An 18,178-nucleotide genomic window follows, 5' to 3' on the forward strand; every position below is an offset into this window, starting at 1 on the left:
AATTCAAACCCAAGTCTGACTCACTTCACAGCTTAGCCGCTGCCCTGGACACTTAAAAACGTTGCAGGGATGGCCATGTTAGTGTATAAGCACCGCCCCCTCACCCAGGAGCTCAGCTCCCAGAGAAGTCACAGTAACATAACACAGATGAGGATTTATGTGTCTGCTCATCGGAAATTGCTTTGGTTTGGTTAGGCGGCTATGCTGATCCCGGCTGGGCACACCCGTCTAGGGAGAGGTGATTTAGGCTGACCCAGACTGGCCTGCCCGTGGCCTTCATCCCCCACCCCACCCCCAGTAGGCTAGACCAAGCGTGTCCATGGTGCTAGAGAAAAGCAGGAACACCCAAAGCTTCTTTAGGTCCAGCCTTGAAACGGACACATCTGCCCTATTCTGTTGGCTAATGCAATCGCAGGGTCAACCCAGAGGTGAGGAAACAGACTTGTCTAAGACTGCAGTCTCCCGGAACAGGACGTGTGCAGAGGGGAGCTTTGGCCATTAAGAACATGGAGTGTTTGTTGGACAAGAGACCAGGTTCTTGCCATTGGAATAGAGACTGGCTAATCGGCCTCAGAGTCTGGAAAGGCCGTATCTTTAGAATATACCTGTAAGATTTTTTATTCAGTCTCTGTACATATAGTGAGTACTCTTTTTTGGCCCGATAGCAATCCTACAGTCTGTAAGTTAACTGGCTCCCTGTAATGTCAGGGATTCTTAGAAGCAGGGCTGTTTTGTAGTGAAGTAGGTTGTGAGCCCTGATGATTAGACTTTTTTGTCTTTCTGAAAGCAGTGGGTGCAAAGAGGGTAAATGATTTCTATTTCAAACTCAAATTCTGCTTCCCTGGGGTCCAGGAGGTCCTGATAAGCAAATAGAGCACAAACTGGTTATGAGAGAAGGTCTCATACCAAGATCTGACACTAAGATTTGAATCCTAAGGAATCTCACCCATCAGTTCTGATAGAGAACCCTTTGGGTCCAAACCAGATTGTGTCCCCTTTTCTCAGCCTTTCTTTACAGAGAATAATTTCGTCAGCTAGCTAACGCTCATCAGTGAGAACACTGGAACGTGGTATTTGTCTTGGCATTACTGCTGTGAACTTAATGCTTTATTGTTATATTTTTTTAATGGCCTGAATGAGAAACACATCAGAGGGCTGGAAGTGTTGCAGCTAACCTTGAGAGTTAAATAGTAGATGCAACTGTAACTTGCTACTTTGGCGCAGTCATGAAGTAAATAAACTTAAGAAGATAGAAGGACATAGCGCTGATTGTTGCCGTTCCCATTCATTGATGGCTTCTAGCCAATCAGCTCATTGAACACAAGATGCTAAATTCTTGTTAAAGTATGTGAGAATAAGAAACATCCTATCTGAAATGACACTGTCTGGAGGTTTAAGTGATGCCTAATCTCTGAGAAAAGTGGAGGGCAATTTTGGGTTTGAAGGTCACTTCTAATCTTCTTCCAGATTGAAGTCCTTTGTTCCACCCTTTACTCCAGAAATCCTTCTTGGCCCTCCTGGAAGTGACTCTCCTCAAGGTGCTGGGAGAGGCCAGTCAGTTTTAGAGTCTACATCAGTGGTAGTCAGCCTGGTCCCTACCGCCCACTAGTGGGCGTTCCAGCTTTCCTGGTGGGCAGTAGCGGAGCAACCAAAGTATAAATGAAAAGATAGATTTAACTATAGTAAGTTGTTTTATAAAGATTTATTCTGCCAAACTTAGCGAAAATCTGACATAAAGTACTTGGTAAGTAATTATTATTATATGCTTTAACTTGCTGTAACTCTGCTTTATAAATTTTATAAAGTAAAGTTAGTTCCCTACTTTATAAATCACCATTACTGTGGAACCGGTGGATGGTTAGAAAATTTTACTACTAACAGATACAAAAGTGGGCAGTAGGTATAAAAAGGTTGACTACCCCTGGTCTACATCATGGAGCTGGGTCTTGTCCACCCTGGTTCCTTTACGGAAAGCCGGGGAAAAATACCAAGCCTAGAAAGAACAAACACACAAGTTGTCTCCACAGTTTCTAAAGAGGCATGGGGTAAAATTTGATACATCATTTCTAATTTGTGTGTGTGTGTATGTGTGTGTGTGTGTGTGAGATAGAGACACAGAGAGAGGGACAGATAGGGACAGATAGACAGGAAGGGAGAGAGATGAGAAGCATCAATTCTTTGTTGTGGCATCTTAGTTGTTCCAGTGAACAATCCAATGTTCACATTGATTGCTTCTCATATGTGCCTTGAACGAGGGCCTCCAGCAGAGTGAATGACCCCTTGCTCAAGCCAGTGACCTTGGGCTCAAGCCAGTGATTTTTGAGCTCAAGCCAGCAACCATGGGGTCATGTCTATGATCCCACACCCAAGCCAGTGACACCGTACTCAAGCCAGTGACCCCGTACTCAAGCTGGTGACCCTGTACTCAAGCTGGTGAGTCCGTGCTCAAGCCAGTGACCTTGGGGTTTCGAACCTGGGCCCTCTGTATCCCAGTCCAATGCTCTATCCACTGCACCACCTGGTCAGGCTCATTTCTAATAAAAAAAAAAAAACACCCTCAGTGTCATAGGGCTGGGAGGGTTGAAGCTGCCTTCACTTGTGAGACTGCACCAACTAGGATTGTAGAACAAATCTTCCTCCTTAAGGGTATGAAGTTTCACAGGCTTTTTCCGTGAAAATCTGGGACAAGGGGGGACCTCAGGTCTCATCCCTTTTACTCCTCCTTTGCAGAGCCTCGCTAATGCAGTGAGATTTCTTTTTTAAGTAGGAATTATAAACACTCATAGGAAGCAAGTGCTGTCACTAGAGGCAGAAGAGAAGATTGTTTACCTAGAACACTGAAAGAAGTTAGAAATGCAGAACTGTTAGAACTAGTAAGAGAGTAAAGGCTGGATTTAAAAAAAACAACTCAGCATTTGAAACCCAGCAGCTTCCTGCCGGCCCGCAATAACCAATTAGTCGCTACAGTTTACACTAGGAATAATGATAGAATATTTAAGGGATAAATTTAGCAAAACTATGAAAACTGAAATGAAGAAAACTGTAAGACTTAACTGCTAGATAGAAGACTGTGACCAAAAACTAAGAAAGGAGAGCCTACTTTGGGTGTGCTCAGTATTTTTAAGATAGCAGTTGTTCCCCAGATTAACCTGTGTCTTTCCTGCAGTCTTCATTCACAAACCCAAATAATAGCTTTAAATATCATTTTATAAATGTATTTTGATATTCATCTATAAAAATAGAAGAATACTAAAGAAAATTTTCTAAAAATGACCAATGCTGGTAGATAGAACTTGCCCTGTCAAATGTCAAACCTAACTAATATGATTATTTTATAGTAAGACATTTGGAGAGCATCAAGTAAGGATCCTTGCTTGCACTGTACATAAAAATAAATTCTAGGCCTCACTCAAAGTTGAAAAATATAAATCAACTATTTTGTATTATAGAAAACTAGAGTAATATACCTACTTACACCCATATATGTATATATGCATGCATGTATACATATATGTATATGCAGTTACAATTTTGAGGTAGAAAAAGTATGAAACGTAGAAGCTGTAAGATTTCAAGATAGAGTGCTACATGACCATGTAAGCTCTTCCCAACAGTGAAAAGCTTTTATAAGCAAAGTTACAAAACAGACATCAATCTGGGAGAGAATATTTCCCGTTGATAAAACAGATGGGAGGATTATATCTGTAGTCTATAAAGAGTTCTTCCAAATGAATTAGCGACTCAGTCTCTTCAACAAAGGGGCAAAAGGTGTGAAGAGGAGGTCTACCAGAGAAGAAATCAATACCCAGTGAGCATGTGAGGGGTTTAGTCTCACTAGTAACAAGCAAAATGCAAGTTAGAACAGTAGTGATATCTGTGTATATCAGGTTGGAAACATGGTACAAATTAATCTTTAACTGAGAAAATGCCTCCTCAGAAATGTTGCAAGTGTCAATGGATATGACAGCTTAGCAGTACCTTTAGAAATATAAAATGTACATGCCTTTTGCATGAGCAGTTCTACTTCTTGGAATCTTTTCTACAAAAAGAGCTAAGAATTCAGCTGGAGAATGATTAGATAAATACGATCATATCTTTAAAAGAAATCAAAGTAGTTCTGTTTATACTAACAGGAGAAAGAGTATAGGTATATTGAAAAATATATTTTAAATGGATAGGTAATTAAATCCAAAGTTTGAAAGGTTCGCATAACTAGTTAAGGATGGTCAATCACCTCTCTAAAGGGCAGCAAGACGGATCGGGGACAAGGGAGAGGATGACTTCTTGGCATATTTCTGCATTTGTTAAAATTGTGCCATGAACATCTTCGGTCATTTTTTTTTTAATTAAGTAATGATGCATCCTTAAATTGGAAATTCCTACATTACAACTTTGCAAATCCACAGAAGGTAGGACAAAATAGTGAAGCTCCTCCTCCCCATAACTATGTCCCTTGACATTTTGGAATAAAGGGGGTGGGCAGAATGAACGCAGCCAAGTTCATTCAGTAGCCAGTGCTGAGAACCAGGATGCCACGAGGGTCGCTGTGGGGCGAGGGGAGCCTGGCTGTGTTCTTCAGCCGCTTTGCCATCCGCTGCTTGACCTGGGGAAGCCGTTGACCTCGTCTGGGGTCCAGTCAGGTTTTCCCCATTCTGCAGGTGGGGCTGACCTACTTCCATTGGAAGAAAGTGCTGGAGAGAAGGAATGAAGAGAAAGGTTCTGCCTAAATGGGAAGTGTTATTGTTAGAATGTCCATGAATGAATGTCAGAGCCCAGCTGTCACCAAGCGTCCCCAGCAATGGAGGAATACTCTTTGTGGAAGCTGAACTCTGATGTAGGCACCGTGGTGAGGAGAGGGGTGGAATGAAATAGATAAAGCATGAGAGACAGAGTTGTCTGGTAGAGGAGTGTGTGTGCCTCTGTGTGTGTGTGTGTGTGTGTGTGTGTGTGTGTGTGTGTGTGTGTGAAGCTTAGCATTTATAAAGCCATAAGGCAGATCAGTTAAATATTTTTAGTGTAGCATAATAAACAGAATACTGAAGTACTAAGCAGGAAGCTGAAGGAACTTGGAGCAATTAGATTTTGGAAATGTTAATTAAGAGATTCTTCCAGAGGGTGGGAGCAGCATGTGTGTGCCTGTGTGAGTGTGCGTGTTGTGGGGGGGGGGGGTTGTCGAGACGGGCTGCTGGGTAGCTTTGTTATTAAATTCAAAAAGAATTTCTAAAGGGAAAATAAAATCCGCGTTTGACTCAGACACGGTTCATTTTCGGCGGCAATGTCAAGAGGCACAGGATCAAATCTGGCTCGACACCATCCGCGCGGCATGCCGCGGTCTCTAGAAGCTGCCGCGTGGCTAATGAGAAGCCTCCGTCCTCCACCAGGGCCGCGGGGGCCCAGCTCTTCCTCTTTGGCAAACAAGAGACAAAGAGAGCTCACAGCACAACTGGGACCTGAAAGGTCACCCAGAACATTCATTCTGCAAGCTCCCCACCAGAAAGACGAGCCTGGCTTCCTAGTTGAGCTAGAATGCAAGCAATGGCTCGGTGCCTTTCAGCCGGGGGGGGGGGTTTAATGAGACCGAGGGGAGACACACACGCTGTCCAGCCCCTGGCAGTGAGGACCGGCCACGCAGGGCCGAGCTGCATCCACTCACTCACTCTCTGGGTGAGGAAGGAGTGATTGGGAAGCTCAGGTGAAGCTAGATGTCAGGACTCAGAGCTCCCACACAAGCAGTGTGATCTGTCGTTAGGCTCACTTTCACGGGGAGGACACCTTACAGAACTCAGTACACAGGTTGTTCCGTGGGTGGCGGTGCCTTTCCGAGGGTTAGCCCGCAGAACCCTCAAGTGGAAGCGAGGTCGTCTCCGTTCTGTCCTTCCTAAGCTGTGAAATGTTCCTTGAGCCTGTCCCCTTCCCACCTTCCCCGCTGCTGATCCCCACGCGTGCCGGGGCGGTCACACAGCCGGGTCGCTGACCGCCCCCACCCAGTCTTGCCCCCTTTGGTCCATTCCTCATGCTGTCCACGTGCTTTCTCCAGACTTCAGCTCCGCTGGTCACTGCAGGGCTTGGGACCCTTCACGGGGGTCCTCCATGGACCTCAGCTCTGGGTCTTTCCTACCCTCTCCCTGCCCACCTTCCCGGGCACATTGCCTGCACCGCCCCTGCACCCCCTCTACCTTGTGCTCCGAGTCAGTGCTGCCACCACCGAGACCACCGCTTGTGGCTCCTCCCAGATGCAGCCTTCCGTCTTGTGTTCATGCCCGGATGACCTTTGATTTTTTTTCACTTATTCCCATTTGTCTCAAGAGGCGGCCACCCCAAGTGTCGCCGCTAGGAAGTGTTCCCTGACTTTCTCTGCATTCTGTGCTGCTCCTGAGGTCCACGCCCCTCCGAGCCCCTGCCCCGTATCCTCGCCGGCTGGTTACAGGGCTGGTCCCCTGACTGGCCTGGAAACCCCGGAGAGGTGATAATCCCGTAGGCCGATCCGCTGCACCTGGTGCAGGGCCTGGGGCCCAGCTGGTGTTCCGTGAGCGTGGCAGGAAGGGATCAATGCAGGCGCTGTGGCATTTAGCTTGTGAGCATGTGCCTGTGGTCTTTGCCGCGCCTGACATGAGTAAGGTCACGCGCAGATAGGAGTAAGGTCACGCGCAGCCTGCTGCGTCCTCAGGAATGTGGTGAGGATGAAGATGACCCCCAGCGGTCGGGTCAGATGTAAGTAACGTGAGGACTATTGTCACTCATCATGGAGCATCGTGATGTTGTGTCTGCTGGGTTCCCCTGGGGTGCTGATGAATTGAAACTCCTGTGTCGTTCCAGGTCAGCTGTTGCCAGCAAACCGCAATACGCCGAGTCCCATCGATCCGGACACCATCCAGGTGCCGGTGGGCTATGAGCCAGACCCAGCAGACCTCGCCCTGTCCAGCATCCCCGGCCAGGAAATGTTTGACCCTCGCAAACGCAAGTTCTCTGAGGAAGAACTGAAGCCGCAGCCCATGATTAAGAAAGCTCGCAAAGTCTTCATCCCCGATGACCTGAAGGTAAATTGGAACCGGTAATCAGGCTGTGGGCAGACAGTGGGAGGACCCAGAGGCAGATCAGAAGGGTGACCCGGAAGATCAGAAAAGCTAGTGAACAAAGGACCCTTCTGATTTCTAATCCTGTTTCTTGGTGCATGACTTCGGCAAGTGGCTTCCTCTGTGGGTGTCTTCAGAAACATGCCTTTGTGTCTTGACAGTGCACAGAAATAAGGAGGAGCAGTAAAATGTTGAGGTGATCTGCAGCCCGTGAAGGAAGCAAGCCCCCTACTATCTGCAAGGAAACCCATGAAAGCCTGATAAAACCAAACAAAAACCTTTCAAGTTTGGAAAGAGAAAATAATTATTTGGGAAGGGCACCTTGACCTTCTAGTCTTCCAAGGGAATAATGTATTTATTTATTATTTATTTATTTTTTAAACTTTTTTTTTTTTTTTAACAGAGACAGAGAGTGAGTCAGAGAGAGGGATAGACAGGGACAGACAGACAGGAACGGAGAGAGATGAGAAGCATCAATCATTAGTTTTTCATTGCGTGTTGCAACACCTTACTTGTTCATTGATTGCTTTCTCATATGTGCCTTGACCGCAGGCCTTCAGCAGACCAAGTAGCCCCTTGCTAGAGCCAGCAACCTTGGGTTCAAGATGGTGGGCTTTTGCTCAAATCAGATGAGCCCGCGCTCAAGCTGGCGACCTCGGGGTCTCGAACCTGGATCCTCTGCATCCCAGTCCGACACACTATCCACTGTGCCACCACCTGGTCAGGCCTTTATTTATTTTTTAGAGAGAGAGAAATAGACAGACAGACACACACACACACAGGAAGGGAGAGAGATGAGAAGCATTAACTCGTAGTCGCAGCACCTTAGTTGTTCATTGATTGCTTTCTCGTTTGTGCTTTGACCGGGGGGCTCCAGCTGAGCCAGTGACCCCTTGCTCAAGCCAGCAACAATGGGCTCATGTCTGTGATCCTGTGCTTAAGCTGGCGACCCCGCATTCAAGCTGGTGAGCCTATGCTCAAGCCAGATTAGCCGTGTTCAAGCCGGTGACCTCGAGGTTTCAAACCTGGGTCCTCTGCGTCCCAGGTTGACGCTCTATCTACCGGACCACCGCGTGGTCAGGTGCCTGTGGGAATTTATTGATAATTCATCACTGCCATTTCCCTGAAGGCCTCAGGGAATAACAGCTGGAGACAGGATGGAACCCTCCCCACATTGCCAACCTTGCGTGACCAGGGTGGGATTTTGTTACAGAAGCTGGCAGGTTCCCTGCCACTGTGTGTATGTAATAGTCACTGCCTCAAGCACTGATCACTTGAATGTCTCTACAAAACATTAATTCCTGGTTGGTTTTTCTCTGCTGTGCTGAAGGGATCCATTATTTCTAGAGGAAAATAGATTTATCTTAGGAAGTCAGATGCAACTTAAAACAATTATTCTGGTGCATTTATTGATAACTGAGGAAGGGGGTTCTTTCCAAAATGACGTGCTGTCCACTGCTCCCAAATTAGAGCCACTTCTAATTAGCTATTGCTTAGAATTTTCTGTGTTTGTGCTTCTGTGTTTGTTCCAATCATATACGTCTAAGGCATTGGAACCAGGCATACTTAGTCCTTTTCTAGCTTCTGACCCCATTCCTCAGACCTAAAGTGGTTCTGATGGAAAGTCACTTCGAGACCGGGCCGGCGGGAGTTTGGAACGCTGTCCTGGGACTGACCTAGACCAGTCCCTTCTGCTTCTCCTAGCTAGAAAGAACACTGGAGGGGAAAGGAGGGAAAACGATGTAAATCCCTGCGTTATCTGCCTACCTGAGATTCTCTTGTGATACGGAATAGTCAAATGTCAGGGAGGAGAGGGACTCTGGGAGCCATTAGACCAAGCCATCATTGTGCAGGTGAAGAAATGGAAGAGCAGAAAGGTGAAATAGGGTGAGCACTGCTACCCCCCGAGGACGGCCCGGCCGGGCCCCCGACTCATCTGGCTTCCAGGAAGATCCCTGACGAGGGCTACAGCAGGGGCTCTTGGGTGACAAACCAGGAGCTGTCACCTTGAGAATCAGAAGAGGAAAGTGCATCGTGGAACACCAGAGAATCGAAACAAGTCAGGGAATGGATGGTTAGCCGACGCCGGGGTGCGAAGGGGGAGCCACGGGATTAGGGCCTTGGGCGACTAGGCGTCTTCTTTCCGCTGCCGGCTCTCCTCACCTGTGTTCTCAGCCACCAGTTCTGTGGTATTTTAGAGCTGGGCTCTCCTCACCTGTGTTCTCAGCCACCAGTTCTGTGGTATTTTAGAGCTGGGCTCTCCTCACCTGTGTTCTCAGCCACCAGTTCTGTGGTATTTTAGAGCTGGGCTCTCCTCACCTGTGTTCTCAGCCACCAGTTCTGTGGTATTTTAGAGCTGGGCTCTCCTCACCTGTGTTCTCAGCCACCAGTTCTGTGGTATTTTAGAGCTGGGCTCTCCTCACCTGTGTTCTCAGCCGCCAGTTCTGTGGTATTTTAGAGCTGGGCTCTCCTCACCTGTGTTCTCAGCCGCCAGTTCTGTGGTATTTTAGAGCTGGGCTCTCCTCACCTGTGTTCTCAGCCACCAGTTCTGTGGTATTTTAGAGCTGGGCTCTCCTCACCTGTGTTCTCAGCCACCAGTTCTGTGGTATTTTAGAGCTGGGCTCTCCTCACCTGTGTTCTCAGCCGCCAGTTCTGTGGTATTTTAGAGCTGGGCTCTCCTCACCTGTGTTCTCAGCCACCAGTTCTGTGGTATTTTAGAGCTGGGCTCTCCTCACCTGTGTTCTCAGCCACCAGTTCTGTGGTATTTTAGAGCTGGGCTCTCCTCACCTGTGTTCTCAGCCATCAGTTCTGTGGTATTTTAGAGCTGGGCTCTTCCACCACACCTGGGAACCCACGCGGCACGGATGCCCTGCTGAACAGAGGGTAGTTTGAAAGGATGCTGCTGAGTAGTAGATGTAACTTCCTGCCAGACCCTCCCAGTGTCTGTGGATTTACAAGTTCAAAACAAAGAGCAAGTTTACCTAATGACCCAGGTAACCTTGGCAACCAAGAGATCACATGAAAACAGTCTCTGCTAGGGTGGTGCGTATTTCCATTGTCGTGGCCAGGCCTTACCTTTTCACATGGCAGGTGGTGGGTTGGGGTGGGGGGCAGACAGAGCATTCCCCTGCCATGTGTCCTTGGATTTCTTTAGTTTGAAGTGAAGGCTCAGGCCACCCAGACCACAAACTCAACTCATGCGCAGCGAGAAGCAGAGCTGTAACCTATTTCTCCGTCTGACCAGCAGAGGGCGCTGAGCTGGGGTGGGCAGGAGCGGTGTTTGTGGCCCCCAACATTGGATGAGCAAAGCTACTGAGTGACAGGGGCTCCCCCCACAGCTGCCTGAACTCCCTTCCCTGAGCGGTTCCTCCCGTCAGCGTGCATCCCCTGGGGGAATCAAGGGGTGGCAGGCATGTTGGGATCCCTAGCTGGGAAACAGTTAAATTACTTTGATGTTTTAGTACTTTTCAATGTCCATTCATTCACTGGACCAATATTTTTCAGATGCTAGTGTGTGCCGAGCCTCATAGGGGCTGGGGGCTCCTAGGTGAGCCAGCCCTGACGTTGTTCCTTGCCCTCAGGGAACTTCTAGTCTGGTGACAAAAAGGGATGTTGACCAGTCAGGAGAGGGCTGGTTGGGGGAGGAGGCATCAAGCATGAGACCCTCAGGAAGATGATGGGACAGGACTTGGGGGGTAGCTGGGCAGCCAGACGGCATGTGCACCGGGCGGTAGAGGAGAAGGGGACAGGAGATGTGATGCCCAACCGATCAGCCCCACTCAGTAGCCTGCGCCCCCCCACCCCCCCACGCATGTTCCCCTCCCCCCACCATCAGGTGATACAAAGGCAGCAGCCTGGTTTTCCTAAAGCCAGAGCAGGGCTCCCGACCTTCCTGCCTCCTGCGGCCTCTGCTCCATTCCCGTCCGCACTTCCCCATTCCTCGCCTGGCCTGTCGCAACTCCTCTGCATGTGTGGACAGGTGAGGCTGGGAAAGGCAAACACCTGAGAGGGCAGAAGGGCTCTAGAGAGAGAAGTCGGTTGTTACGCTGAGCTCAGCTGGTGACTTCCCGGTCCCTGTGACCTGGTCACAAACCACCAAGTCCATGGCCTACACCCCCCACCTGTCCGCCCACCACAAACACCGCTTCAGCAACTGCCCAGGGGCTTGTTCCCAGGTACGCCGTCACCGTCATCTCCTGAGCGCCTGGTCCCGAATGTGGGTTCTGACGTGCCTTACGTGTCAGCCCCTCTTTGGAATGATCTGGGAAGCCCCGCTCCCAGGAGCACCGAGGAGTGCCGTAGACTGACACCCCCAGGGGGCGGAGCTGGGGCTTCCATCAGAGGGACACGGACAGCTTCCATCAGAACCCGAGGCTTCCCTTGGGCCCATTCACCTCTGCGAGAAGTCTCCCAGCCCCCAGCTCCGCCCAGCCTCTCTCTCACCCCGCTGGCCTGGCCTCTTCCCTTCCTCCCGCTCCCTGCCCCCTTTGCAAGCACAGGTAACAGACCCCACCGACAGCCCTTACACACCTGTGCCACGCTTCCTCCTCTCAGGAGAGTTCTGGTACTCTTATGAAGGTCATTTATTTTTTTCATTTCGTTACATATTATTATGGAACGTATAAAAAGCTGAAAGTGCTTTGTAACTAAGCTAACAGTCCCAGTTTGTGAATGGCAGGGGGAGGTGGCCGCCCACCCTTTCTGTGCCACACTTCCTGTCTCTGCGCAAGGGCACACGTGTCTGCTGAGGGTAATGGGCGGGCTTGGGGGCGGACCACTGACTTGGACCTGGCTTGCAGCCTTGACCCCAGCCCGGGTGACTTCCTCCAGTGCCAGCTGCCCCTTGGAATCCTGGGGGAGGCTGAGAACTGGCCTCACCCACGCATTCTGAGTGGCATGTAACTACAGGTATTAGGCTTGCTAGGAGCCAGGGAGCCAGGGATTTGCCTTTGCACGTTGTTGGGGAAAAATGGGGGTGGGGGTGGGGGAGGTGGCAGAATTTGCCAGGTGGCACCATAAATCAATCAGGAGGGTCTAAAAGAAGTTCACAGGTTTGCCTTTCTTGATCTTCCCAGGGCGGCTGCCTTTAGGCAGTTGTGGAGTGGCGGGGGAGGGGGAAGGGATTGCTTTCTTGTTGGTCACAGTTAAACATGACTCAGGCTAATAAGGTCTAGAGAACAGTTAAACAGGAAATTATTTAAATGCCAGCCACCAACATGAAAATACTGATCAGTGGCAGGTAGAAGTTGATTTTTTAAGTTTCTGTTTTTAATTACCAAAGTGTACATACCCATTATATAATGTTCTAAGAGTTAAAAAGGATATAAGATAAAAAGTTAAAGATCCTACCTCTTGTCCTGGACCTCCTCCCCTGAATCCCCTCCCAAAGGCACCACTTATAACAGCTGGGCATTAATCCTGCTGGGCCTCTTTCTATGAATACGTAATATTACGATTTTTTTTAAACCTAAGTGGATGAAACCATATATATTTATCTCCAGATCACCATTGTTTCTACCCACATAGTGGTATACCAGGATACCAGGAACATCTATCTGGTTCAATTAGATCCCTGGTCGGCAAACCGTGGCTCGTGAGCCACATGCGGCTCTTTGGCCCCTTGAGTGTGGCTCTTCCACAAAATACCATGTGCGGGCGCTACCTCGATAAGGAATGTACCTACCTAGATAGTTTAAGTTTAAAAGATTTGGCTCTCAAAAGAAATTTCAATCGTTGTGCCGTTGATATGTGGCTCTGTTGTCTAAGGAGTTTGCCGACCCCGGAACTAGATCATTATTTTTTCAGCTGCAGAGAATTCTCCATCGTAACGTAGTTATTAAAACTCCTACCGATAATTAGGGTGTTTTCTCTCATTTTTTTTTTTTTTTGTGTGTGTGTGTGTGTGTGTGTTGCAAACAGTACAGTGGTCAAAATTTTCTGCCTGTGTTTGAGTGTACACGTGTGAAGATTGCTGCAGGATGAGATCTTAGATGTGGGATTGCTAGATCACTAAGGATACGTGCATTTAAATAGTTGATAGATATCGCCAAGCTGCCTTCCAACAATATTATATCCAGTTATATCAAAAAGCATAGGAGTGTCCATGGAACAGAAGGGTTCATAAAATCAAGTTTTCAACAAGAGGAGGAGAGAAATCTGGGATGCGATTGAAGGCTGTGCGGTGAGCCACTGGCATTTTCAGCCTCTGAGCTCTCCTCGTGGGCCACCTCGTGGGCAAAGGGAGTAGCAGCGTGCTGTGGCAGGTGGTTCCTGGCCCCGGGGAGGAAGCCAGGGCCCACGGGGCGTGGAGACTGCCCAGGAAGGAGACACACATTCAGGCACCTTGGGGGGAGGGCACTCGGCCCTGCTGAAATCTAATATCGTGTTTCTTTGTCCTTGTGTAACTACCGAGCAGGATGACAAGTACTGGGCAAGGCGCAGAAAGAACAACATGGCAGCCAAGCGCTCCCGCGACGCCCGGCGGCTGAAGGAGAACCAGATCGCCATCCGGGCCTCGTTCCTGGAGAAGGAGAACTCAGCGCTCCGCCAGGAGGTGGCGGACCTGCGCAAGGAGCTGGGCAAGTGCAAGAACATTCTGGCCAAGTACGAGGCCAGGCACGGGCCCCTGTAGCCTGGCATCTAGGGTGGCATCTGGTGGGGAGAGGGGCTGGCTTCTGCCTGGATGGACACTTGTTTTCCCATCTGATAGCACCGCACCCGAACCAACCTTCCTGACATCAGCACTTTACCCGCGGCGTCAATCCACGAGCCAACTCACATTGTGGTGTCTGCGCAAGCGCGCGCGCTGGTGCTCCTGTGTGGTCTCCGGTGCGCGCATTCCTTTGCACTTGCCATTTTCAGATGACCCTCTCATCCTGTTTTAGCTCCAAAAAAAAAAAAAAAAAAAAAAAAAAAGGTGCCATGTTTTTACTGGACTCTGGAGACCTCTCGTGGGTGTTCCTGCCCCGCCTCTCCCCTCTGCCCCACTCCTGCCCTTTCCACGTGGCTTCATGTTCGCGCTCCTCGCTTGTCCAGGACCCTGGGTTTGGATCAGCTGGAAAGGGCCCTGATAAAACAGTAGCTCTCTGTTTCCCAGGCGACCAGCTCTTGTTTCGTTCGGTCTCTTAAGTTCCCATGCCGATCCCGTGCACAGAATAACTGAGCACTGCCCCGCAGCTCTCTTCAGTTATAGATTGCTTTCCTCCTATTTCAGTTTGGAGGGTAATCGTCCTCAAATTGAAAGTGCCGTTTAGATGTCTTAGATCCCACGTTTACTTAACCGCGATCCACTAAGTTTCCTTTGAACTCTGCCAACCCCGGATAAGTAAGAGTACTATTATAGAACACAGAGTGTGTTTTTGCACTGTCTGTACCTGAAGCAATAATCCTATTGTACGCTAGAGCATGCTGCCTGAGTATTACTAGTGGACGTAGGATCTTTTTCCCTCCCTAAGAATTTCACCCTCTTTTAGAAAGCAAAAATTACAGTAATGCATCTGAGCATGCCCAGAACATTCCCCAGGACAGGGAAGCAGAGGGAAACGGCCGGTCTAAGGAGGAGGGCTTCATTTAACAGTATACAAGCCAAAAAAAAAAAAAAAAAAATGCATCTTGGAACAGCTTTTGACATTGATATGTTTGGTTTTCTTCTCTCCCTTCTCCCCTCCCCCACCCTGACTTTTATAGTTAACTTTTTCCATACCCCTCTTGGTATTCAAAATAATTCCTTAAGATTCCGTTTTCCCCCTTTTTTTTTGTACTATATATATTTTTGTGAATTATACCTTGCTGTTTGTAAAATCAGCTAAGTTCATGAGTTGGTGTTTTGTAAAAGACCCCTTTTCCTAGTGACGTCATTTCTGAATGCTTCGTCAAGCGATGCTTCTGGAGCTTCTGTTTCTTGTTCTCCGTTTGCTTCTGTTATTCTCGTGCGTGTTTTGTAAAGTGGACTTCTGAAAAACGAATGTAAAAGACACTGGTGTATCTCAGAAGGGGATGGTGTTGTCACAAACTGTGGTTAACCCAATCAATTTAAATGTTTACTACAGACCAAAAGGAGAGGTTATTAAATTGTTTAATGTTTATACAGAGTAATTATAGGAAGTTCTTTTTTTTTGTACAGTATTTTTCAGATATAAATACTGACAGTGTATTTTGGAAGACATATATTATATATAGCAAAGAGAAAAGGAGAACTATTCCATGTTTTGAAATTATATAGCAAAGATATATATTCATCCATGTTGTACAGAGAGGGCTTGGGGGTTTTGAAGTCTTTATAGTATTCTAAGCCTACCACTGACACGTCAGCATGTTTTCCGCTTTAAAATTTTGTGACAGTATCAAGGCTTGCTGTGATGAAGCCTGCTCTAAAATATAAAAGGAAACTTCTTGTTTCCTAGTAGGTCCCAGAAAGAAGTCAGTTAACGTCACCCAAAAGCACAAAATGGCTGTTAGTCAAATATTTATTGGATGATACAGTGTTTTTTAGGAAAAGCATCTGCCACAAAAAATGTTCACTTCAAAATGATGACTTCCGGGAATGGAGTATCAGTGCAAGCGCCCCAAACAGTTCTGTCCTCCCCGCTGCGCGCGTGCATCTTAGACAGTCTACAGTTGACGGCGGTGCTTGTGTGTGTGTGTGGCTTATACTTTATTGGATGTTTTGACTTTAAAGATTGCTCTTTCATTTCAGTAAATTGTGTAATCTCAAGAGATTCTGCTGTTATTGCAAAGCAACATTTTGTGCTAGATTAAAATAGCCTTTCATCTATGGTTTTTTTTTCTAGTTTCCTGCCTCCAGAGTCGCTAGTTCTTTAGGGACCTAGGGCCATCCTTGTCAACCTGTCAGCAGTAGTCTCAAGGTGTTCGTCTTGGAAAACCTGACTGGTAGGTGATTCCTACTAGGTGTTCACTTTGTCCTAGGCTACAGATTACAGTGGGAGATGGATGAGTGTTGGAATGTTAATGCAGTGCTCAGGTAAATAATGAAAGAAACAAGGCCTCTGGCAGCCTCGAGCAGAGCTGAGTGAGCGGTATTCAGCAGGAGACACACGTGAGCACGGAATTGGCCTTTCCATTGGTAACGAGGCTCACGCAGCAGAGTGGGTAAATGGCCGTACTCCCTAAAGCAGGGGCACGTGCTAGAGTTGTGTGGAGACGTGTTGAAGGGATTGTACCCTGGACCACTCAAATTCACTGACATATAAAGCAGTAGCCAAACAATACTGTATTTGAGCACTGGTCTTTCCTGGAATGAGACTGTGTATATCCAATGAGCATCACAAATGTTTTTAGGAGAAGAAATAAAAAGAGCATCATAAAACGTATTCTTTCACGTGCCAGGAAAGGTTTCAGAAACCTACCTCGTCTTAAAAAAAAATTTTTTTTAAGCTGTGGAGTCTGTACAGGTGCCTTATATGTAGGTCATTGTCCCCACACATACACACAAGCACTCACTTCTTAGGCGGTTCACTAGTAAATAGGACAGTTCTGCTAAATGGCTCGGGAGGCCATGGCCCGGTCTGGAATGAGTGGCTCGGACCAACCAGAGTCAAATGAGCTCGGCAGACGGCAGCTATTCTGAGTCCTGTTGTCATGTTTCACCTTTTCATCACGAGCATCTTTCCAGAGATTGATTACTTGGCCATAAAAAAATGAATCCACATCATATCATGCCAACGTCACTTAGACATGATTTGGGGTGAGTGGTCTGGGACTTCTTGTTAGGGTCACGTCGCCATTTCCTCGGACTAGACTCGCAAAGAAAGGCAAAAATTGATCCTGCGAGCCTTCCGCGCAGGCTGCCTTGTAGAGGGACGTAGGAAGCGGGAGGGCTGGGAGTGACCGTTTTTCTTCTCTTGAGAAAGCGCCTGCCTATTGAAACCCTGCTGGTGGGCCAGGTGTGATAGGCCTTTTGCCTGTGAATGTGACAGGCACCTGCAAGACTGTCCCTTAAAGCAGAAGGACCCTTTGTTGGAGGAGCATGCAGATGCGATTCTGGCTTCGGCAGGGTGGGGAGCTGTGCTGGAAACGAAGCCAGAGCTTCCTTCCAACTCACTGGTTTTGTGAATGGGCTCAAAATAATTCTCCACGTGTGTCTGAAAGGTCTTAGGTTTATTTTTGGAAGAATTTTAAATGGATGTCTCTCCCACTGCCCCAAGGTAGAACATCTGTAAAATGCTATGTTATACTTTTTCTTTTACCCCCAGTAGTTTATCTAATTTCCCCCTAATGTTCCTTTTAGGAAAACTCAGACTTGATCAGAGTTAACCAGAGCGATCCCAAGGCAGGCCAGCTTGAACTGCTTGCTTGTGCAGGGGGAGTGGAGGCCTGGGCTTATAGCCCAGGGCCAGCGAGCTGCAGGTGACGGGACACTAGGTTCTCCGCCCTCTTTGAGGTGGGCACCTGCTCTGTCTGCCAGCTCCGTGCCAAGGGCACCTAGGCCCCTGCTGGTGAAGCCAACGTCCCCTACAGATTTTCTCTACAATTAATAACACATTTTTTTTTAAATAAGCAAAGCCTTAGCCTAGACCTTAATGAATTGGACTTGGCAACTGAATTCGGAACATTTTGCAGAGGGCCAGATGTATGTCGGGGAGTGTGTGTGTGTAAATAATTTAAGTCAAGACATTAAAAAATCTTTGATTTTGGAGCACTTTACCAAACATAACGATAATCTACCATTATCTTTTTGGCTGACACCGCAAAGACTGCGTCTGCCAAGCAGGTGAAAGTTCACATGAGGTCAGTTTAACTGTATACATGATATTTGGTGGGGTTTCTGCTGTTAAATGCAAATTTTAATCTGTCTGTTATTCTTAATGTTTAATAAACTTTGAAGTTTTTCCTTTCTTTCATGTATTTTTGTTGACAGTCTGCTAGATACCAGAGTCTGTTTCCAATTCTGTTACAAGAAACCATTTACAGAGATTAATTCCACAGATGATGAAATAATACAATATAATCAGCGATAAGCATTTATTGAATATTTATGTGCCCGGACATTGTGCTACACCCTTCCATGGAATATTTTATTTAACCCCATATCCGCCCTGGGAAGTGGGGGCAACTGTGATCCCCACTTGACAGAATATAACCTAGAA

At 47.6% G+C, this 18,178-nt stretch overlaps 1 protein-coding gene across 2 annotated transcripts in view; it reads left to right on the forward strand.

Moving 5' to 3' along the window:
* HLF (HLF transcription factor, PAR bZIP family member) overlaps positions 1-17,936 on the forward strand; it is a 57,908-nt gene extending 39,972 nt beyond the window's left edge. The window contains exons 3-4 of one of the 2 annotated variants that reach the window (XM_066264005.1): positions 6,817-7,037; positions 13,486-17,936. In XM_066264005.1, the coding sequence (XP_066120102.1) occupies positions 6,817-7,037; positions 13,486-13,704 (440 nt within the window). In that variant the 3' untranslated portion in view covers positions 13,705-17,936. The remainder of the gene's footprint in view (positions 1-6,816; positions 7,038-13,485) is intronic. The other variant, XM_066264006.1, reaches the window with a different exon arrangement.
* The last annotated feature ends 242 nt before the right edge of the window (positions 17,937-18,178 follow it).

Source organism: Saccopteryx bilineata, chromosome 2 (assembly GCF_036850765.1).
Source record: "Saccopteryx bilineata isolate mSacBil1 chromosome 2, mSacBil1_pri_phased_curated, whole genome shotgun sequence".
Lineage (NCBI taxonomy): Eukaryota > Metazoa > Chordata > Mammalia > Chiroptera > Emballonuridae > Saccopteryx > Saccopteryx bilineata.